The sequence below is a fragment of the Salmo salar genome, chromosome 09, assembly GCF_965601325.2.
Source record: "Salmo salar chromosome 09, fSalSal1, whole genome shotgun sequence".
NCBI lineage: Eukaryota > Metazoa > Chordata > Actinopteri > Salmoniformes > Salmonidae > Salmo > Salmo salar.
This window is the reverse complement of record NC_138299.1, coordinates 159,307,079-159,331,063: the sequence shown is the minus strand read 5'-3', so window position 1 is coordinate 159,331,063 and position 23,985 is coordinate 159,307,079. Positions and strand designations below refer to the sequence as shown.

Genomic DNA, 23,985 nt, shown 5'->3' with positions numbered 1-23,985 from the left:
GGAGAGGAGGAGGACAGGGGGAGAGGAGGGAGAGGAGGAGGACAGGGGGAGAGGAGGAGGGTAACAGGGGGAGAGGAGGAGGGTAACAGGGGGAGAGGAGGAGGGGGACAGGGGGAGAGGAGGAGGACAGGGAGAGAGGAGGAGGGTAACAGGGGGAGAGGAGGAGGACAGGGGGAGAGGAGGAGGGGGACAGGTCTTTGATTAGGGAGTAATAACTGGGAAGTCATGGACTGACATCAGTCCAGTTATGTTCTGTAGAGAGTCATGTTAAGGTGTTACATCATTATCATCTGTCTGCCATCCGTTTTCACTAACAAACGGACTTGATTTGATTCACTTTTTGTTGTTGTTGTGGCCAGTTAACCCTTTCACACATACCTGAAAGTATTATACAACACCGTTACTAGAACACTAAACTAGTCCAGGACAGGAAGTGATGAACGGACCACTTAACATCATTATTCTCTACTCTGGAAAGCTGCAGATGGTCCTCCAGTGTAGGTTAGTTAAGTTGCTAGTTACCTTGCAGATGGTCCTCCAGTGTAGGTTAGTTAAGTTGGTAGTTACCTTGCAGATGGTCCTCCAGTGTAGGTTAGTTAAGTTGCTAGTTACCTTGCAGATGGTCCTCCAGTGTAGGTTAGTTAAGTTGGTAGTTACCTTGCAGATGGTCTCCAGTGTAGGTTAGTTAAGTTGGTAGTTACCTTGCAGATGGTCCTCCAGTGTAGGTTAGTTAAGTTGGTAGTTACCTTGCAGATGGTCCTCCAGTGTAGGTTAGTTAAGTTGGTAGTTACCTTGCAGATGGTCCTCCAGTGTAGGTTAGTTAAGTTGCTAGTTACCTTGCAGATGGTCCTCCAGTGTAGGTTAGTTAAGTTGGTAGTTACCTTGCAGATGGTCTCCAGTGTAGGTTAGTTAAGTTGGTAGTTACCTTGCAGATGGTCCTCCAGTGTAGGTTAGTTAAGTTGGTAGTTACCTTGCAGATGGTCCTCCAGTGTAGGTTAGTTAAGTTGGTAGTTACCTTGCAGATGGTCCTCCAGTGTAGGTTAGTTAAGTTGCTAGTTACCTTGCAGATGGTCCTCCAGTGTAGGTTAGTTAAGTTGGTAGTTACCTTGCAGATGGTCCTCCAGTGTAGGTTAGTTAAGTTGGTAGTTACCTTGCAGATGGTCCTCCAGTGTAGGTTAGTTAAGTTGGTATTTACCTTGCAGATGGTCCTTCAGTGTAGGTTAGTTAAGTTGGTAGTTACCTTGCAGATGGTCCTCCAGTGTAGGTTAGTTAAGTTGGTAGTTACCTTGCAGATGGTCCTCCAGTGTAGGTTAGTTAAGTTGCTAGTTACCTTGCAGATGGTCCTCCAGTGTAGGTTAGTTGGTAGTTACCTTGCAGATGGTCCTCCAGTGTAGGTTAGTTAAGTTGCTAGTTACCTTGCAGATGGTCCTCCAGTGTAGGTTAGTTAAGTTGCTAGTTACCTTGCAGATGGTCCTCCAGTGTAGGTTAGTTAAGTTGCTAGTTACCTTGCAGATGGTCCTCCAGTGTAGGTTAGTTAAGTTGCTAGTTACCTTGCAGATGGTCCTCCAGTGTAGGTTAGTTAAGTTGGTAGTTACCTTGCAGATGGTCCTCCAGTGTAGGTTAGTTAAGTTGGTAGTTACCTTGCAGATGGTCCTCCAGTGTAGGTTAGTTAAGTTGCTAGTTACCTTGCAGATGGTCCTCCAGTGTAGGTTAGTTGGTAGTTACCTTGCAGATGGTCCTCCAGTGTAGGTTAGTTGGTAGTTACCTTGCAGACGGTCCTCCAGTGTAGGTTAGTTAAGTTGCTAGTTACCTTGCAGATGGTCCTCCAGTGTAGGTTAGTTAAGTTGCTAGTTACCTTGCAGATGGTCCTCCAGTGTAGGTTAGTTAAGTTGCTAGTTACCTTGCAGATGGTCCTCCAGTGTAGGTTAGTTAAGTTGGTAGTTACCTTGCAGATGGTCTCCAGAACATCCAGAGCAGACTCTCCAGGCTGGATGATGACGAGGACAGGCTGGTCGTTAGGTAGACACACCCAGGACGGGGTCAGGTGGTCAGGCACCCAGATATCACCGTCTGTCATGTGACTGTCTGAGTTGACCTGAGGAAGGCTCTTCGCTGTCCCCTCGTGACTCTTCTGGAGAGATAGAAAGACATTGTTTAGAACTAGCTTACAACTACCTATCTGCATGACTACCTGTCAGTGGTGGAAAAAGTACCCAACTCTCATATTTCAGTAAAATATAAAAGTAAAGTAAGTCAAAGTCACCCAGTAAAATTCTACTTGAGTAAAAGTCAAAAAGTATTTGGTTTAAAATATACTTAAGTATCAACAGTAAAAATTATTTCAAATTCCTTATATTACGCAAACCAGATGGCACCGTTTTCTAGTTTTTCTTTAAAATGTATTTACGGACAGCCAGGGCCACACTCCAACACTCAGACATCATTTACAAACAAAGCATGTTGGTTTCGTGAGTCCTCCAGATCAGAGGCAGTAGGGACGACCTGGGATGTTCTCTGTTTAGTGAGTCCTCCAGATCAGAGGCAGTAGGGACGACCTGGGATGTTCTCTGTTTAGTGAGTCCTCCAGATCAGAGGCAGTAGGGATGACCAGGGATGTTCTCTGTTTAGTGAGTCCTCCAGATCAGAGGCAGTAGGGACGACCTGGGATGTTCTCTGTTTAGTGAGTCCTCCAGATCAGAGGCAGTAGGGATGACCAGGGATGTTCTCTGTTTAGTGAGTCCTCCAGATCAGAGACAGTAGGGACGACCTGGGATGTTCTCTGTTTAGTGAGTCCTCCAGATCAGAGGCAGTAGAGATGACCAGGGATGTTCTCTGTTTAGTGAGTCCTCCAGATCAGAGGCAGTAGGGACGACCTGGGATGTTCTCTGTTTAGTGAGTCCTCCAGATCAGAGGCAGTAGGGACGACCAGGGATGTTCTCTGTTTAGTGAGTCCTCCAGATCAGAGGCAGTAGGGACGACCTGGGATGTTCTCTGTTTAGTGAGTCCTCCAGATCAGAGGCAGTAGGGACGACCAGGGATGTTCTCTGTTTAGTGAGTCCTCCAGATCAGAGGCAGTAGTGACGACCAGGGATGTTCTCTGTTTAGTGAGTCCTCCAGATCAGAGGCAGTAGGGACGACCTGGGATGTTCTCTGTTTAGTGAGTCCTCCAGATCAGAGGCAGTAGAGATGACCAGGGATGTTCTCTGTTTAGTGAGTCCTCCAGATCAGAGGCAGTAGGGACGACCTGGGATGTTCTCTGTTTAGTGAGTCCTCCAGATCAGAGGCAGTAGTGACGACCAGGGATGTTCTCTGTTTAGTGAGTCCTCCAGATCAGAGGCAGTAGGGACGACCTGGGATGTTCTCTGTTTAGTGAGTCCTCCAGATCAGAGGCAGTAGGGACGACCAGGGATGTTCTCTGTTTAGTGAGTCCTCCAGATCAGAGGCAGTAGGGACGACCAGGGATGTTCTCTGTTTAGTGAGTCCTCCAGATCAGAGGCAGTAGGGACGACCAGGGATGTTCTCTGTTTAGTGAGTCCTCCAGATCAGAGGCAGTAGGGACGACCAGGGATGTTCTCTGTTTAGTGAGTCCTCCAGATCAGAGGCAGTAGGGACGACCTGGGATGTTCTCTGTTTAGTGAGTCCTCCAGATCAGAGGCAGTAGAGATGACCAGGGATGTTCTCTGTTTAGTGAGTCCTCCAGATCAGAGGCAGTAGGGACGACCTGGGATGTTCTCTGTTTAGTGAGTCCTCCAGATCAGAGGCAGTAGTGACGACCAGGGATGTTCTCTGTTTAGTGAGTCCTCCAGATCAGAGGCAGTAGGGACGACCTGGGATGTTCTCTGTTTAGTGAGTCCTCCAGATCAGAGGCAGTAGTGACGACCAGGGATGTTCTCTGTTTAGTGAGTCCTCCAGATCAGAGGCAGTAGGGACGACCTGGGATGTTCTCTGTTTAGTGAGTCCTCCAGATCAGAGGCAGTAGGGACGACCAGGGATGTTCTCTGTTTAGTGAGTCCTCCAGATCAGAGGCAGTAGGGACGACCAGGGATGTTCTCTGTTTAGTGAGTCCTCCAGATCAGAGGCAGTAGGGATGACCAGGGATGTTCTCTGTTTAGTGAGTCCTCCAGATCAGAGGCAGTAGGGATGACCAGGGATGTTCTCTGTTTAGTGAGTCCTCCAGATCAGAGGCAGTAGGGATGACCAGGGATGTTCTCTGTTTAGTGAGTCCTCCAGATCAGAGGCAGTAGGGATGACCAGGGATGTTCTCTGTTTAGTGAGTCCTCCAGATCAGAGGCAGTAGGGACGACCTGGGATGTTCTCTGTTTAGTGAGTCCTCCAGATCAGAGGCAGTAGGGACGACCTGGGATGTTCTCTGTTTAGTGAGTCCTCCAGATCAGAGGCAGTAGAGATGACCAGGGATGTTCTCTGTTTAGTGAGTCCTCCAGATCAGAGGCAGTAGGGACGACCTGGGATGTTCTCTGTTTAGTGAGTCCTCCAGATCAGAGGCAGTAGGGACGACCAGGGATGTTCTCTGTTTAGTGAGTCCTCCAGATCAGAGGCAGTAGGGACGACCAGGGATGTTCTCTGTTTAGTGAGTCCTCCAGATCAGAGGCAGTAGGGACGACCTGGGATGTTCTCTGTTTAGTGAGTCCTCCAGATCAGAGGCAGTAGAGATGACCAGGGATGTTCTCTGTTTAGTGAGTCCTCCAGATCAGAGGCAGTAGGGACGACCTGGGATGTTCTCTGTTTAGTGAGTCCTCCAGATCAGAGGCAGTAGGGACGACCAGGGATGTTCTCTGTTTAGTGAGTCCTCCAGATCAGAGGCAGTAGGGATGACCAGGGATGTTCTCTGTTTAGTGAGTCCTCCAGATCAGAGGCAGTAGGGACGACCAGGGATGTTCTCTGTTTAGTGAGTCCTCCAGATCAGAGGCAGTAGGGACGACCAGGGATGTTCTCTGTTTAGTGAGTCCTCCAGATCAGAGGCAGTAGGGACGACCAGGGATGTTCTCTGTTTAGTGAGTCCTCCAGATCAGAGGCAGTAGGGACGACCTGGGATGTTCTCTGTTTAGTGAGTCCTCCAGATCAGAGGGAGTAGGGATGACCAGGGATGTTCTCTGTTCAGTGAGTCCACCAGATCAGAGGCAGTAGGGATGACCAGGGATGTTCTCTGTTTAGTGAGTCCTCCAGATCAGAGGCAGTAGGGATGACCAGGGATGTTCTCTGTTTAGTGAGTCCTCCAGATCAGAGGCAGTAGGGATGACCAGGGATGTTCTCTGTTTAGTGAGTCCTCCAGATCAGAGGCAGTAGGGACGACCAGGGATGTTCTCTGTTTAGTGAGTCCTCCAGATCAGAGGCAGTAGGGACGACCTGGGATGTTCTCTGTTTAGTGAGTCCTCCAGATCAGAGGCAGTAGAGATGACCAGGGATGTTCTCTGTTTAGTGAGTCCTCCAGATCAGAGGCAGTAGGGACGACCTGGGATGTTCTCTGTTTAGTGAGTCCTCCAGATCAGAGGCAGTAGTGACGACCAGGGATGTTCTCTGTTTAGTGAGTCCTCCAGATCAGAGGCAGTAGGGACGACCTGGGATGTTCTCTGTTTAGTGAGTCCTCCAGATCAGAGGCAGTAGGGACGACCAGGGATGTTCTCTGTTTAGTGAGTCCTCCAGATCAGAGGCAGTAGGGATGACCAGGGATGTTCTCTGTTTAGTGAGTCCTCCAGATCAGAGGCAGTAGGGACGACCTGGGATGTTCTCTGTTTAGTGAGTCCTCCAGATCAGAGGCAGTAGGGATGACCAGGGATGTTCTCTGTTTAGTGAGTCCTCCAGATCAGAGGCAGTAGGGACGACCTGGGATGTTCTCTGTTTAGTGAGTCCTCCAGATCAGAGGCAGTAGAGATGACCAGGGATGTTCTCTGTTTAGTGAGTCCTCCAGATCAGAGGCAGTAGGGATGACCAGGGATGTTCTCTGTTTAGTGAGTCCTCCAGATCAGAGGCAGTAGGGATGACCAGGGATGTTCTCTGTTTAGTGAGTCCTCCAGATCAGAGGCAGTAGGGATGACCAGGGATGTTCTCTGTTTAGTGAGTCCTCCAGATCAGAGGCAGTAGGGATGACCAGGGATGTTCTCTGTTTAGTGAGTCCTCCAGATCAGAGGCAGTAGGGATGACCAGGGATGTTCTCTGTTTAGTGAGTCCTCCAGATCAGAGGCAGTAGGGATGACCAGGGATGTTCTCTGTTTAGTGAGTCCTCCAGATCAGAGGCAGTAGAGATGACCAGGGATGTTCTCTGTTTAGTGAGTCCTCCAGATCAGAGGCAGTAGGGACGACCAGGGATGTTCTCTGTTTAGTGAGTCCTCCAGATCAGAGGCAGTAGGGACGACCAGGGATGTTCTCTGTTTAGTGAGTCCTCCAGATCAGAGGCAGTAGGGACGACCAGGGATGTTCTCTGTTTAGTGAGTCCTCCAGATCAGAGGCAGTAGGGATGACCAGGGATGTTCTCTGTTTAGTGAGTCCTCCAGATCAGAGGCAGTAGGGATGACCAGGGATGTTCTCTGTTTAGTGAGTCCTCCAGATCAGAGGCAGTAGGGACGACCAGGGATGTTCTCTGTTTAGTGAGTCCTCCAGATCAGAGGCAGTAGGGACGACCAGGGATGTTCTCTGTTTAGTGAGTCCTCCAGATCAGAGGCAGTAGGGATGACCAGGGATGTTCTCTGTTTAGTGAGTCCTCCAGATCAGAGGCAGTAGGGACGACCAGGGATGTTCTCTGTTTAGTGAGTCCTCCAGATCAGAGGCAGTAGGGACGACCAGGGATGTTCTCTGTTTAGTGAGTCCTCCAGATCAGAGGCAGTAGGGATGACCAGGGATGTTCTCTGTTTAGTGAGTCCTCCAGATCAGAGGCAGTAGGGACGACCAGGGATGTTCTCTTGATAAGCGCGTGAATTTCATTATTTTCCTGTCCTGCTTAGCATTCAAGATGTAACGAGTACTTTCAGGTGTCAGGGAAAATGTACGGCATAAAAAGTACAATATTTTCTTTAGGAATGTAGCAAAGTAAAAGCAAAAGTAGTCAACAATATAAATAGTAAAGTAAAAGTACAGATAGCCCAAACAAACGACTTAGTGTATTCCCTACCAGCCTAAAGATTGTGTAAATGGGGTTCAATCTGTTCTTTGACTGATGCCTCAGTATCAGTTATCCACCAAGCTAGGAGGATGAATGGTACCTGGCTGTGTGTGTGTGTGTGTGTGTGTGTGTGTGTGTGTGTGTGTGTGTGTGTGTGTGTGTGTGTGTGTGTGTGTGTGTGTGTGTGTGTGTGCGCGATACCTACTTACCACGCTCTCCCTGGCAGTGTCCACATCATAGATCCCGTCCAGAGGCTTTTTCACTGGCTCCTCCCCATCAACAAAGACCTGCGGGAGAAACAGCGAGTCAATATAGAACCCCAAAAAAAGGCTGAGCAAAGAAGTTGTGTGTAGTCATATAAGTGGCAGTTCTAGTGTAATGTTCCAGATCTCTATGCAGGTTAATTTCTATAGAGCTGCTGGAGTTATAGACAGGTACCTGGTTGATGGAGGGGAGGGGAGGGCTTTGTCCTACTGGAGTTATAGACAGGTACCTGGTTGATGGAGGGGAGGGCTTTGTTCTACTGGAGTTATAGACAGGTACCTGGTTGATGGAGGGGAGGGCTTTGTCCTACTGGAGTTATAGACAGGTACCTGGTTGATGGAGGGGAGGGCTTTGTCCTACTGGAGTTATAGACAGGTACCTGGTTGATGGTGGGGAGGGCTTTGTCCTACTGGAGTTATAGACAGGTACCTGGTTGATGGAGGGGAGGGGAGGGCTTTGTCCTACTGGAGTTATAGACAGGTACCTGGTTGATGGAGGGGAGGGCTTTGTCCTACTGGAGTTATAGACAGGTACCTGGTTGATGGTGGGGAGGGCTTTGTCCTACTGGAGTTATAGACAGGTACCTGGTTGATGGAGGGGAGGGCTTTGTTCTACTGGAGTTATAGACAGGTACCTGGTTGATGGAGGGGAGGGGAGGGCTTTGTCCTACTGGAGTTATAGACAGGTACCTGGTTGATGGGGGGAGGGGAGGGCTTTGTCCTACTGGAGTTATAGACAGGTACCTGGTTGATGGAGGGAGGGGAGGGCTTTGTTCTACTGGAGTTATAGACAGGTACCTGGTTGATGGAGGGGAGGGGAGGGCTTTGTCCTACTGGAGTTATAGACAGGTACCTGGTTGATGGTGGGGAGGGGAGGGCTTTGTCCTACTGGAGTTATAGACAGGTACCTGGTTGATGGAGGGGAGGGCTTTGTCCTACTGGAGTTATAGACAGGTACCTGGTTGATGGAGGGGAGGGCTTTGTCCTACTGGAGTTATAGACAGGTACCTGGTTGATGGTGGGGAGGGGAGGGCTTTGTCCTACTGGAGTTATAGACAGGTACCTGGTTGATGGAGGGAGGGAGGGCTTTGTCCTACTGGAGTTATAGACAGGTACCTGGTTGATGGTGGGGAGGGGAGGGCTTTGTCCTACTGGAGTTATAGACAGGTACCTGGTTGATGGAGGGGAGGGGAGGGCTTTGTCCTACTGGAGTTATAGACAGGTACCTGGTTGATGGAGGGGAGGGGAGGGCTTTGTCCTACTGGAGTTATAGACAGGTACCTGGTTGATGGAGGGGAGGGCTTTGTCCTACTGGAGTTATAGACAGGTACCTGGTTGATGGAGGGGAGGGCTTTGTCCTACTGGAGTTATAGACAGGTACCTGGTTGATGGAGGGGGAGGGCTTTGTCCTACTGGAGTTATAGACAGGTACCTGGTTGATGGTGGGGAGGGGAGGGCTTTGTCCTACTGGAGTTATAGACAGGTACCTGGTTGATGGAGGGGAGGGGAGGGCTTTGTCCTACTGGAGTTATAGACAGGTACCTGGTTGATGGAGGGGAGGGGAGGGCTTTGTCCTACTGGAGTTATAGACAGGTACCTGGTTGATGGAGGGGAGGGGAGGGCTTTGTCCTACTGGAGTTATAGACAGGTACCTGGTTGATGGAGGGGATGGGGAGGGCTTTGTCCTACTGGAGTTATAGACAGGTACCTGGTTGATGGTGGGGAGGGGAGGGCTTTGTCCTACTGGAGTTATAGACAGGTACCTGGTTGATGGAGGGGAGGGGAGGGCTTTGTCCTACTGGAGTTATAGACAGGTACCTGGTTGATGGAGGGGAGGGCTTTGTCCTACTGGAGTTATAGACAGGTACCTGGTTGATGGTGGGGGGAGGGCTTTGTCCTACTGGAGTTATAGACAGGTACCTGGTTGATGGAGGGGAGGGGAGGGCTTTGTCCTACTGGAGTTATAGACAGGTACCTGGTTGATGGTGGGGAGGGGAGGGCTTTGTTCTACTGGAGTTATAGACAGGTACCTGGTTGATGGAGGGGAGGGGAGGGCTTTGTCCTACTGGAGTTATAGACAGGTACCTGGTTGATGGAGGGGAGGGGAGGGCTTTGTCCTACTGGAGTTATAGACAGGTACCTGGTTGATGGAGGGGAGGGGAGGGCTTTGTCCTACTGGAGTTATAGACAGGTACCTGGTTGATGGAGGGGAGGGCTTTGTCCTACTGGAGTTATAGACAGGTACCTGGTTGATGGAGGGGAGGGGAGGGCTTTGTCCCTACTGGAGTTATAGACACGTACCTGGTTGATGGAGGGGAGGGGAGGGCTTTGTCCTACTGGAGTTATAGACAGGTACCTGGTTGATGGAGGGGAGGGCTTTGTTCTACTGGAGTTATAGACAGGTACCTGGTTGATGGAGGGGAGGGCTTTGTCCTACTGGAGTTATAGACAGGTACCTGGTTGATGGAGGGGAGGGGAGGGCTTTGTTCCTACTGGAGTTATAGACAGGTACCTGGTTGATGGAGGGGAGGGGAGGGCTTTGTCCTACTGGAGTTATAGACAGGTACCTGGTTGATGGGGGAGGGGAGGGCTTTGTCCTACTGGAGTTATAGACAGGTACCTGGTTGATGGAGGGGAGGGCTTTGTCCTACTGGAGTTATAGACAGGTACCTGGTTGATGGTGGGGAGGGGAGGGCTTTGTCCTACTGGAGTTATAGACAGGTACCTGGTTGATGGAGGGGAGGGGAGGGCTTTGTTCTACTGGAGTTATAGACAGGTACCTGGTTGATGGTGGGGAGGGGAGGGCTTTGTCCTACTGGAGTTATAGACAGGTACCTGGTTGATGGAGGGGAGGGCTTTGTCCTACTGGAGTTATAGACAGGTACCTGGTTGATGGTGGGGAGGGGAGGGCTTTGTCCTACTGGAGTTATAGACAGGTACCTGGTTGATGGAGGGGAGGGGAGGGCTTTGTCCTACTGGAGTTATAGACAGGTACCTGGTTGATGGAGGGGAGGGCTTTGTCCTACTGGAGTTATAGACAGGTACCTGGTTGATGGAGGGGAGGGGAGGGCTTTGTCCTACTGGAGTTATAGACAGGTACCTGGTTGATGGTGAGGGGAGGGCTTTGTCCTACTGGAGTTATAGACAGGTACCTGGTTGATGGTGGGGGGGAGGGCTTTGTCCTACTGGAGTTATAGACAGGTACCTGGTTGATGGAGGGGAGGGCTTTGTCCTACTGGAGTTATAGACAGGTACCTGGTTGATGGAGGGGAGGGCTTTGTCCTACTGGAGTTATAGACAGGTACCTGGTTGATGGAGGGGAGGGCTTTGTCCTACTGGAGTTATAGACAGGTACCTGGTTGATGGAGGGGAGGGGAGGGCTTTGTCCTACTGGAGTTATAGACAGGTACCTGGTTGATGGGGGGAGGGGAGGGCTTTGTCCTACTGGAGTTATAGACAGGTACCTGGTTGATGGAGGGGAGGGGAGGGCTTTGTCCTACTGGAGTTATAGACAGGTACCTGGTTGATGGAGGGGAGGGCTTTGTCCTACTGGAGTTATAGACAGGTACCTGGTTGATGGAGGGGAGGGGAGGGCTTTGTCCTACTGGAGTTATAGACAGGTACCTGGTTGATGGAGGGGAGGGCTTTGTCCTACTGGAGTTATAGACAGGTACCTGGTTGATGGAGGGGAGGGGAGGGCTTTGTCCTACTGGAGTTATAGACAGGTACCTGGTTGATGGAGGGGAGGGGAGGGCTTTGTCCTACTGGAGTTATAGACAGGTACCTGGTTGATGGTGGGGAGGGGAGGGCTTTGTCCTACTGGAGTTATAGACAGGTACCTGGTTGATGGAGGGGAGGGGAGGGCTTTGTCCTACTGGAGTTATAGACAGGTACCTGGTTGATGGAGGGGAGGGCTTTGTCCTACTGGAGTTATAGACAGGTACCTGGTTGATGGTGGGGAGGGGAGGGCTTTGTCCTACTGGAGTTATAGACAGGTACCTGGTTGATGGAGGGGAGGGGAGGGCTTTGTCCTACTGGAGTTATAGACAGGTACCTGGTTGATGGAGGGGAGGGGAGGGCTTTGTCCTACTGGAGTTATAGACAGGTACCTGGTTGATGGGAGGAGGGCTTTGTCTACTGGAGTTATAGACAGGTACCTGGTTGATGGTGGGGAGGGCTTTGTCCTACTGGAGTTATAGACAGGTACCTGGTTGATGGAGGGGAGGGGAGGGCTTTGTCCTACTGGAGTTATAGACAGGTACCTGGTTGATGGAGGGGAGGGGAGGGCTTTGTCCTACTGGAGTTATAGACAGGTACCTGGTTGATGGTGGGGAGGGGAGGGCTTTGTCCTACTGGAGTTATAGACAGGTACCTGGTTGATGGAGGGGAGGGCTTTGTCCTACTGGAGTTATAGACAGGTACCTGGTTGATGGAGGGGAGGGGAGGGCTTTGTCCTACTGGAGTTATAGACAGGTACCTGGTTGATGGTGGGGAGGGGAGGGCTTTGTCCTACTGGAGTTATAGACAGGTACCTGGTTGATGGAGGGGAGGGGAGGGCTTTGTCCTACTGGAGTTATAGACAGGTACCTGGTTGATGGAGGGGAGGGGAGGGCTTTGTCCTACTGGAGTTATAGACAGGTACCTGGTTGATGGAGGGGAGGGGAGGGCTTTGTCCTACTGGAGTTATAGACAGGTACCTGGTTGATGGATGGGGAGGGGGAGGGCTTTGTCCTACTGGAGTTATAGACAGGTACCTGGTTGATGGTGGGGAGGGGAGGGCTTTGTCCTACTGGAGTTATAGACAGGTACCTGGTTGATGGAGGGGAGGGGAGGGCTTTGTCCTACTGGAGTTATAGACAGGTACCTGGTTGATGGAGGGGAGGGCTTTGTCCTACTGGAGTTATAGACAGGTACCTGGTTGATGGAGGGGGGGGAGGGCTTTGTCCTACTGGAGTTATAGACAGGTACCTGGTTGATGGAGGGGGGGAGGGCTTTGTCCTACTGGAGTTATAGACAGGTACCTGGTTGATGGAGGGGAGGGAGGGCTTTGTCCTACTGGAGTTATAGACAGGTACCTGGTTGATGGAGGGGAGGGCTTTGTCCTACTGGAGTTATAGACAGGTACCTGGTTGATGGAGGGGAGGGCTTTGTCCTACTGGAGTTATAGACAGGTACCTGGTTGATGGAGGGGGGGGAGGGCTTTGTCCTACTGGAGTTATAGACAGGTACCTGGTTGATGGAGGGGAGGGCTTTGTTCTACTGGAGTTATAGACAGGTACCTGGTTGATGGAGGGGAGGGCTTTGTCCTACTGGAGTTATAGACAGGTACCTGGTTGATGGAGGGGAGGGGCTTTGTCCTACTGGAGTTATAGACAGGTACCTGGTTGATGGAGGGGTGGGGAGGGCTTTGTCCTACTGGAGTTATAGACAGGTACCTGGTTGATGGAGGGGAGGGGAGGGCTTTGTCCTACTGGAGTTATAGACAGGTACCTGGTTGATGGTGGGGAGGGGAGGGCTTTGTCCTACTGGAGTTATAGACAGGTACCTGGTTGATGGTAGGGGAGGGGATGGGGCTTTGTCCTACTGGAGTTATAGACAGGTACCTGGTTGATCCCACAGAAAGATCTAGAACACAACAACAAAAAACACAACAACCCAGTTAAAAAGGGGCAATCTGGGTTTGGTACATCCATGTTTCTCATGGATGGACAGTCTTTGCATCCATAGCTGTGTCTATGCATTTGAGAGTGGTTACAATGCCACGTGTCTCCCACCCAACGTCAACAAAACCAAGGAGCTAACGGTGGACTACAGGAGACACCAGAGAGAGCAAGCCCCCATCCACATCGACGGGGCCGGAGTGGAGAGGGTCAAAAGCATTCAAGTTCCTTGGCGGGTACATCACTGAGGACCTGAAATGGTCCCTTCACATAGACAGTGTGGTGAAGAAGGTGCAACAGCGCCTCATCAATATCAGGAGGTTGAAGAAAGTCGGCTTTGACCCTAAAACCACTAACAAACATCTACAGATGCACCATTGTAAGCATCCTGTCGGGCTGCATCACCGCCTGGTATGGCAATTGCACCATCCTCAACCACAGGGCTCTCCAGAGGGCGGTGGGGTCAGCCCAACGCATCATCAGAGGCACACTGCCTCAACCACCCGGGCCACGGCCTGTTCACCTCGCTACCACCTAGGAGGAGGAGACAGTACAGCTGGGAACAAGAGACTGAGGAACATCTAATTATATAGTGTATTTTGTGATGGGGCTGAGATAACAAATGTAAGTTTTTTTAAAGCAAATTTCCTACAATACCACACATTTTTCCATGGTTTATGCCGTGTTCTTACGCTATCGGAGTGACTCAAACATTATAACAAAATCAATGTTGGCTCCATGCTATATTTACCATTTTAAATTGTCTGCCTCCCGCCTCCTGAGTGGCGCAGTGGTCTAAGGCACTGCATCACAGTGCTAGAGGTGTACACTACAGATCCGGGTTCGAGTCCAGGCTCTGTCGCAGCCGGCCACGACCAGGAGACCCATGAGGCGGCGCACAATTGGCCCAGCGTCGTCCGGGTTAGGGGAGGGTTTGGCCGGCCGGGATGTCCTTGTCCCATCATGCTCTAGTGCCTCCTTGTGGCAGATGGGCGCAGTGTACGCTGACTTTGGTCGTCAGCTGTACAGTGTTTCCTCCAACACATTGGTACGGCCGGGTTAAGCAAGCAGTGCGGCTTGACTGGGGTCGTGTTTTGGAGGACGCATGGCTCGAACCTTCACCTCTCCCGAGTCCGTACGGGAGTATCAGCGATGGGACAAGACTGTAACTACCAATTGGATATCACGAAATTGGGGAGAAAAAGTTTTTTTTTTTTTTTTTTAAGTATTGGGGGGTTTTTGATTCTCCCTGACTGTCTAGTTTTTAGTTTGGTGATTGTTAGTTCTCAAAGATGATCTTATTTGAAATATGTTTTGGAGTGGCGGCAACTATTTCAATTAATACAGGGGAAACACTGTACTTTTAACTGTATAAAAGAAAAGGCTACTGCAGAAAATAACTGATTTGCTCATCTCAAAATGCCAACTTGTGATTGGGCGGGAGGAATGTAGTGAAGGAATGTAAGGCATAATGATCTGCATTGTAATTGAGGCAGTAAGGGGAACACACACGAGGCCTTCATGAAGCCATCTTCTGACACCTTCACACAGCCTACACACTGTACTTTCCTCCCACACAGGCCCACCCACCTTCTCGGTCACTCACCAGGGACGCTCTCCCACCCACCCTCTCGGTCACTCACCAGGGACGCTCTCCCACCCACCCTCTCGGTCACTCACTAGGGACGCTCTCCCACCCACCCTCTCGGTCACTCACCAGGCACGCTCTCCCACCCACCCTCTCGGTCACTCACTAGGGACCCTCTCCCACCCACCCTCTCGGTCACTCACTAGGGACCCTCTCCCACCCACCCTCTCGGTCACTCACTAGGGACGCTCTCACACACACACACACACACACACACACACACACACACACACACACACACACACACACACACACACAAACACCCTCTCAAACGTTAGGCACCAAACTGAATTTAAGGAACACCAGAAAAATTGTGATTAGCAAACATGAATAACTTTGTGTGAAATAATTTGCGCTATTGAAACATACATGCAACTCTAATAATGCTTCTGATCAACTCTACCAAAAGCATCATTTAGAACAGAGGTTGTTAAACTCCTCGATCAGACCAACAGCATCATTGCGTTTTGGTACACCAGAAGTACATTAACCTGTATGGGCTAGGGGGCAGTATTTTCACGGCCGGATAAAAAACGTACCCGATTTAAACTGGTTACTACTCTTTCCCAGAAACGAAAATATGCATATTATTAGTAGATTTGGATAGAAAACACTCTGAAGTTTCTAAAACTGTTTGAATGGTGTCTGTGAGTATAACAGAACTCATATGGCAGGCAAAAACCTGAGAAGATTCCAAGCAGGATGTGGCCTGTCTGCGAATTTGTAGTTCTTCTTTCTAGTCCCTTTCGAAACTACAGTATCCCTGGGGTTACGTTGCACTTTCTAAGGCTTCCATTGGCTCTCTAAAGCCTTTAGAAAGCGGATTGAGGCGTCTCCTGTCTCTGGGCAGAGTATGGTAGCTCTGTTTCTGAGTGGTCTGCCTGGTGACTAAGAGATTGGTGATGCGCGGTCACGCGACCATGCTGTTTTTCCTTTTCCTCTTTGAATGAAAACACTATTGTCCGGTTGGAATATTATCGCTATTTTACGAGAAAAATACCATAAAAATGTATTTTAAACAGCGTTTGACATGCTTCTAAGTACGGTAAAGGAACATTTAGAATTTTTTTGTCTCGATATGCGTTCGCGCGTTAGCCTTTGGATAGTGACCTGAACGCACAAACAAAACTGAGGTATTTGGATATAACTATGGATTATTTGGAACAAAAACAACATTTCTTGTGGAAGTAGCAGTCCTGGGAGTGCATTCTGATGAAGATGAGCAAAGGTAATACAATTTTTATAATAGTAATTCTGAGTTTAGTGAGCCCCAAAGTTGGCGGGTGTCAAAATAGCTAGCCGTGATGGCTGAGCTATGTACTCAGAATATTGCAAAATGTGCTTTCGCCGAAAAGCTATTTTAAAATCTGACATAGCGATTGCATAAAGGAGTTCTGTATCTATAATTCTTAAAATAATTATGTATTTTGTCAACGTTTATGGTGAGTAATTTAGTAAATTCACCGGAAGTTTTGGGTGGGAATGCTAGTTCTGAACATCACATGCCAATGTAAAAAGCTGTTTTTGGATATAAATATGAACTTGATTGAACAAAACATACATGTATTGTATAACATTATGTCCTAGGAGTGTTATCTGATGAAGATCATCAAAGGTTAGTGCTTCATTTAGCTGTGGTTTGGGTTTATGTGACATATATGCTAGCTTGGAAAATGGCTGTGTGATTATTTGTGGCTATGTACTCTCCTATCATAATCTAATGTTTTGCTTTCACTGTAAAGCCTTTTTGAAATCGGACAATGTGGTTAGATTAACGAGAGTCTTGTCTTTAAAATGGTGTAAAATAGTCGTATGTTTGAAAAATAGAAATTATTGCATTTTTTAGGTTTTGTATTTCGCGCCACCCTCTTCCACTGGCTGTTGAATAGAGTGGAACGGTGACGTACCACCTTGCCCATAGAGGTTCATTTCCAATGGAACGCTGCGTTTTGACTTGCAGCATCACGTTGCAGAGGCTGTTGTAGGGCGTTCTGTGTGGTTGTATACATTGGATTTATCCATCAGATTGTATGCGTAGACTTGACAGAAATAGTAGCAGGGTTTAATGCTGAACTGTTGTTGCACACACATATCCACAAATATTTAGGATTACATAATGAAAAAAAAAGATTTAACTGCAGAATTGATTATGCAGCATTGATGCAATGAGACTGTCAGTTTGATCGAGGTGTTACCTGCAGTCCAAAGGAATTACGTTTGTCAGGAACAATGTTTGTAGCATGGAGAGCGTGATGGCACAGCCGCCAGAGAAGGTAACGTTAGTGATCACACAGGGAGAAGATCTGTTCGAGCCTAAGGGCCAGGGATCCGGTCTACAAGCACAGTTTCCACTGCTCCTACAGTTTTGCTTGGGTACTTCAGTTTAACTGACGCCCGGCCCAGAAAGACAAATTTCCATAGACGGCCACATAGAGATGGCAGATTAGAAAATTCCTAATAAAGAAAACTTTAGTCATCACCTTTGTGCACAAAACATCCATAGAGTTATTCAAATAATTGTTGCTGAGGACAATTTTTTTGTTCATCACTCACAGCCGAAGATATTAACATTTTATATGCATCTGTTGCGTTCTGAGAATATGAAATATACTTATTCATGTCACTGAGTGAGAGAGGGTAATGTATAAGATTATATCAGGTATCCTATTGAAATATTGAGTGCAGGGATGTCACGCCCTGACCTGAGAGAGCCTTTTTATGTCTCTATTTAGGTTTGGTCAGGGTGTGATTTGGGTGGGCATTCTATGTCCTTTTTTCTATGTTTTTGTATTTCTTCGTTTTGGCCTGGTATGGCTCTCAATCAGGGACAGCTGTACATCGTTGTCGCTGATTGGGAGTCATACTTAGGCAGCCTGTTTTCCTTTGGGTTTTTGTGGGTAGTTGTTTTCTGTCTTGTGTGTGTGTTCACCTGGCAGAACTGTTGGCTTTCGTTTTCGTTTGTTTTAAAGTGTTTCATTAAATATAATTATGACCACTTCTCCACGCTGCATCTTGGTCCCCTCTTCCAGACGATCGTTACAAGGGAAGCAATCACGTGGCAGGTATTGATAAGGGGAGAGAGCCATGGATTAGTGAGGGGGGGGGGGATCAGATGTGTAGGAGGAGACTCAGCCTAGAAAATGTTTTTGTCTAATGCAGCTATGTTGATCCTCTAGGAAGAATAAACTTGGTTAAGCTTTCATAGTGTCCGTAGAGTTGTATTACTCCGAGAATTAGAACCTAACACACCCAATGTCTGCCATGTTCTTGGGTGACGTGATGACCTCGTCGCTGCCCCCTGTGCACACCGAGTGCCGGCGATGATGGTCCGTGTAAACCGGATGCAACCCGGATTTAGGCGGTCTGTGAATCGGGCGTATGGCGAACGTCAGGAAATGACCTTGAAAACAACGGTCGGACATCTTGGAAGCAGTCTCCAGTTCTTACTATACCTCAGTGGTTCTACACCTCAGTGGTTCAACACCTCAGTGGTTCAACACCTCAGTGGTTCTACAGCTCAGTTCTACAGCTCAGTGGGTCACACCTCAGTTCTACAGCTCAATGGGTGATACACTCTGCGCTTGCACACTTTCTTTTTTACGGATCTACACGATTCACATGGATGATCTATTTTGAGATCAAAACGTTGCATATCGCCGAAAAGTGACGAGTTTGCATCCCAACTAGCTCTAATGGGCTGGTGTTTGGTGTTTACCAGGACACTGGAGCCTGATAACAGCTCACCCTGGCTCAAGTCCCTCTTCCCTACCTCCATCCCTTCCTCTCAGTCACAGTCCTGTACTAGAGCCAGCCAGGGTGGAGGGTGGAAGAGCCAGCCAGGGTGGAGAGGGGAAGAGCCAGTCAGGGTGGAGAGGGGAAGAGCCAGCCAGGGTGGAGAGGGGAAGAGCCAGCCAGGGTGGAGAGGGGAAGAGCCAGCCAGGGTGGAGGGGGAAGAGCCAGCAGGGTGGAGGGGGAAGAGCCAGCCAGGGTGGAGAGGGGAAGAGCCAGCCAGGGTGGAGGGGGGAAGAGCCAGCCAGGGTGGAGAGGGGAAGAGCCAGTCAGGGTGGAGAGGGGAAGAGCCAGTCAGGGTGGAGAGGGGAAGAGCCAGCCAGGGTGGAGGGGGGGAAGAGCCAGCCAGGGTGGAGGGGGGGAAGAGCCAGCCAGGGTGGAGGGGGGGAAGAGCCAGCCAGGGTGGAGGGGGGGAAGAGCCAGCCAGGGTGGAGAGGGGAAGAGCCAGCCAGGGTGGAGGGGGGGAAGAGCCAGCCAGGGTGGAGGGGGGGAAGAGCCAGCCAGGGTGGAGGGGGGGAAGAGCCAGCCAGGGTGGAGGGGGGGAAGAGCCAGCCAGGGTGGAGGGGGGGAAGAGCCAGCCAGGGTGGAGGGGGGGAAGAGCCAGCCAGGGTGGAGGGGGGGAAGAGCCAGCCAGGGTGGAGGGGCCGCCGGGGGAGGGGGGAGAGCCAGCCAGGGTGGAGGGGGGGAAGAGCCAGCCAGGGTGGAGGGGGGGAAGAGCCAGCCAGGGTGGAGGGGGGAAGAGCCAGCCAGGGTGGAGGGGGGAAGAGCCAGCCAGGGTGGAGGGGGGGAAGAGCCAGCCAGGGTGGAGGGGGGCCAGCCAGGGTGGAGGGGGGAAGAGCCAGCCAGGGTGGAGGGGGGAAGAGCCAGTCAGGGTGGAGAGGGGAAGAGCCAGTCAGGGTGGAGAGGGGAAGAGCCAGCCAGGGTGGAGAGGGGAAGAGCCAGCCAGGGTGGAGGGGGGGAAGAGCCAGCCAGGGTGGAGGGGGGGAAGAGCCAGCCAGGGTGGAGGGGGGGAAGAGCCAGCCAGGGTGGAGAGGGGGAAGAGCCAGCCAGGGTGGAGAGGGGAAGAGCCAGCCAGGGTGGAGGGGGGGAAGAGCCAGCCAGGGTGGAGGGGCCAGCCAGGGAGGAGGGGGGAGGGGCCAGCCAGGGTGGAGGGGGGGAGAGCCAGCCAGGGTGGAGGGGCCAGCCAGGGTGGAGGGGGCAGGGGCCAGGGTGGAGGGGGGAGGGGCCAGCCAGGGTGGAGGGGCCAGCCAGGGTGGAGGGGGGAGGGGCCAGCCAGGGTGGAGGGGCCAGCCAGGGTGGAGGGGCCAGCCAGGGTGGAGGGGGGAGGGGCCAGCCAGGGGGGAGGAGCCAACTAGCCCAGAGAAGAGGGGACAATACAGGACCTCTGGCTGATATGGGCTGGTACAGTATGAGGGGTTAAGTCCCAAATGGCACCCTATTCCCTATGGGCCTACATAGGGAATAACATGCCATTTGAGACGCAGACTGGGAGAGACAGGTTTTTCAGAGGAGCAAGGCCTGCTGCTATTCAGCACAACACAATGTGTAACCAGACACTGCCAAAGCTTCCTGCGCCAACCAGGCAGACAGTCAGTCAAGCAGGCATCCAAACAGGCACCCAACCAGCCAGTCACAGCCAGGCAACCAGTCCAGCCAAACAGCCAAGCACCCAACCAGCGAACAGCCAAGCACCCAGACCAGCCAACCAGCCAAGCACCCATCCAGCCAACAGCCAGGCACCCAACCAGCCAACAGCCAAGCACCCAACCAGCCAACAGCCAAGCACCCATCCAGCCAACAGCACCCATCCAAGGCACCCAACCAGCCAACAGCCAGGCACCCAACCAGCCAACAGCCAAGCACCCATCCAGCCAGTCAGCAACCCGTGAGCCAGCCAAACAGGCAGCCAGCCAACCAGGCAGCCAACCAGGCAGACAACCAGTGAGCCAGCCCAGGCAGCCAGCCCCGGCAGCCAACCAGGCAGCCCGGAGCCGCCCGCGCCCCGGCTACCTCACAGACAAACTACAAAGGAACATTTGATCTGCCTTCCATTAACAGACCCATTAAGGACGATATGAACTTTGGGATTCATTAAGAGAATAGTAGGTCAGGGTCTAACAGTGCCAAGTGCTCCATGGCCCCACAACAAACAGCAACCTGAATAACAACAGATATCTAGTATCATCATGACTCTAGGCCCTGTTTGTAGGAGGCCCTGTTTGTAGGAGGCCCTGTTTGTAGGAGGCCCTGTTTGTAGGAGGCCCTGTTTGTAGGAGGCCCTGTTTGTAGGAGGCCCTGTTTGTAGAGGCCTTGTTTATAGGAGGCCCTGTTTGTAGGAGGCCCTGTTTGTAGAGGCCCTGTTTGTAGAGACCCTGTTTGTAGGAGGCCCTGTTTGTAGGAGGCCCTGTTTGTAGGAGGCCCTGTTTGTAGGAGGCCCTGTTTGTAGGAGGCCCTGTTTGTAGGAGGCCCTGTTTGTAGGAGGCCTTGTTTGTAGGAAGCCCTGTTTGTAGGAGGCCCTGTTTGTAGGAGGCCCTGTTTGTAGGAGGCCCTGTTTGTAGAGGCCCTGTTTGTAGGAGGCCCTGTTTGTAGGAGGCCCTGTTTGTAGAGGCCCTGTTTGTAGGAGACCCTGTTTGTAGGAGGCCCTGTTTGTAGGAGGCCCTGTTTGTAGGAGGCCCTGTTTGTAGGAGGCCCTGTTTGTAGTAGGCCCCTAATTACATGATCAATACTGTTCTGTCTCTTCTTGGCATCAGTGACGAGCTTTATCATCTACTCTCCTCTCTCCCATCTTCTTGTCCCTCCTTCAATCCCCTCCTCCCTCCTCCCTCTCACACACCTGGTTCAGTTATGGTCTTCCTCTTCTTGGCGTCGGTAACTGAGCTCACACTCTGCATGTCTCCCATCTTCTTCATCCCTCTGTCTCTCTCTCTCTCTCACCTGGTTCAGTATGTCCTCTTCTTGGCATCGGTAACTGAGCTCACACTCTGCATGTCTCCCATCTTCTTCATCCCTCTGTCTCTCTCTCTCTCTCACCTGGTTCAGTTATGGTCTTCCTCTTCTTGGCATCGGTAACTGAGCTCACACTCTGCATGTCTCCCATCTTCTTCATCCCTCTGTCTCTCTCTCTCTCTCTCTCACCTGGTTCAGTATGTCCTCTTCTTGGCATCGGTAACTGAGCTCACACTCTGCATGTCTCCCATCTTCTTCATCCCTCTGTCTCTCTCTCTCTCTCACCTGGTCCAGTATGGTCTTCCTCTTCTTGGCGTCGGTCACAGCACTGAGCTGCATGTCTCCCATCTTCTTCATCTTCTCGTCCATGTCTATCTTCTGCTCCAGCTTCTTAATCTCCGCCCTCAACAGACGCACCGTGTCCTCCCGGTGATGCTGCCTGGCAACCGCCGCCGCGCACGCCGAGTGGATGGCCGTGATCCAGTTCTCCAGCTCCGTCTGGCTGCAGGTCTACAGGGGTCAGAGGTTAGAGGTCAGAGGTTACGCAGACCTTTACTCCACACTACAGCATGCTCGGAAAACAGCCAAGTAATACAACAATAACCAAGCAGGTTAGAACACTGTACATCTAACACACACACACACACACACACACACACACATACACACACACACACACACACACACACACACACACACACACACGTGGAGCTCCTCCTACCTGGAAGAGAAATGCGTCCCCTAGAGAGTTGCTGAGGCAGAAGACAAAGTCCTTCTTGGGGTGTTCAGGTACGGACTGTACGATACTGTTCTCAGCCCACGCCGCATGTTTAGGAACACTGTTGTGGTCGATCCCCGACCGTCCGTCCGTCTCGTAGAAGAAGAGAGTGCATCCTGGGAGAAAACAGGAACAAGGTGGTTACTCACAACCATCAATCAATCAAATCAAATGTATGCGCATAGCCATTTTTCCTATAAAGTGCAAAATGCAGTCACACACAATAAAGTATCAATGAAAAAGGTTTAATGTGATGTATATTTCTAGACAGTAATAGCTTTCTTCCTTCAAATATCTTACGGGGGAAATTTCCCTGCAGAGAACACGACAAATCAAATAAATTACAGCTTGACTTGTTGTATCAATTTAATTCTGCTCTCTAGTGGCCAGCGGTAAGAAGTGCCGGTCTGTATTCTCCAAGAGGGAGCACGCACAATCAGAATGCCGATGTGGCCCCTAGAATGCTGAGGTGGCCCCTAGAATGCTGAGGTGACCCCTAGAATGCTGAGGTGACCCCTAGAATGCTGATGTGGCCCCTAGTATTCTGATGTGGCCCCTAAATTGCTATTGTGACCCCTAGATTGCTGAGGTGACCCCTAGAATGCTGAAGTGACCCCTAGAATGCTGAGGTGACCCCTAGAATGCTGAGGTGACCCCTAGAATGCTGAGGTGACCCCTAGAATGCTGAGGTGACCCCTAGAATGCTGAGGTGACCCCTAGAATGCTGATGTGGCCCCTAAATTGCTGATGTGGCCCCTAGAATGCTGATGTGGCCCAGTCAAGTGGTATTAAAGGCCTACTACTCTGTGATATTTAGGTTATGTCTCAAATGGCACCATATTCCTATCTAGTGCAATACTTTTGGCTAGGGCCCTGGTCCAAAGTAGTGCATTATATAGAGAATAGGGTGTGTCATTTGGGATGCATACAGTCAGTCAAGTGGTGTTACAGACAACACGTATCATCAGGACACCTACACAGGCGTGAATAAATCACATAGGGTTTTATTGAGTACAGTGTTGTGAATACCTCTTCAGGGGAACTGTAAATAAATCACATAGGGTTTTATTGAGTACAGTGTTGTGAATACCTCTTCAGGGGAACTGTAAATAAATCACATAGGGTTTTATTGAGTACAGTGTTGTAAATACCTCTTCAGGGGAACTGTAAATAATTCACATAGGGTTTTATTGAGTACAGTGTTGTAAATACCTCTTCAGGGGAACTGTAAATAAATCACATAGGGTTTTATTGAGTACAGTGTTGTAAATACCTCTTCAGGGGAACTGCAAATAAATCACATAGGGTTTTATTGAGTACAGTGCTGTAAATACCTCTTCGGGGGAACTGTAAATAAATCACATAGGGTTTTATTGAGTACAGTGTTGTAAATACCTCTTCGGGGGAACTGTAAATAAATCACATAGGGTTTTATTGAGTACAGTGCTGTAAATACCTCTTCGGGGGAACTGTAACACCACAGCAAATATAAGCAGTGTGTCGCCGATATATCGTCTAAAGCCATTTACATGTTTTAAATGTAAAGGCTACGGCTAGATGCAAGGCAAAGCGTCGCAGCAGCAGTTATAGTAGTAGTCTGAAGGCATCAGTGTGTATAGTAATAGTGTATATACATGTAAAGAGTAAGGCTATATGTAAGGAGTGAGTATTGATATAAAAAGCTATCGCTGTATGGAGGCCAGGCCTCACCTTTCAGACAGACCTGTAGCTCCTCCATACAGTATTAGTAGTAATAGTATGAATATAAAGAGTATGGCTAGATGGAG

At 50.3% G+C, this 23,985-nt stretch overlaps 1 protein-coding gene across 1 annotated transcript in view; it reads right to left on the bottom strand.

Moving 5' to 3' along the window:
* The window catches only part of LOC106613327 (rho guanine nucleotide exchange factor TIAM1), a 140,463-nt gene that overhangs the window by 55,536 nt on the left and 60,942 nt on the right, over positions 1-23,985 (bottom strand). Inside the window, exons 7-11 of the mRNA XM_082955557.1 lie at positions 22,142-22,314; positions 21,594-21,930; positions 18,795-19,825; positions 7,324-7,401; positions 1,946-2,131 (exon numbers count right to left, since the gene is read on the bottom strand). Coding sequence (XP_082811683.1) covers positions 1,946-2,131; positions 7,324-7,401; positions 18,795-19,825; positions 21,594-21,930; positions 22,142-22,314 — 1,805 coding nt within the window. The remainder of the gene's footprint in view (positions 1-1,945; positions 2,132-7,323; positions 7,402-18,794; positions 19,826-21,593; positions 21,931-22,141; positions 22,315-23,985) is intronic.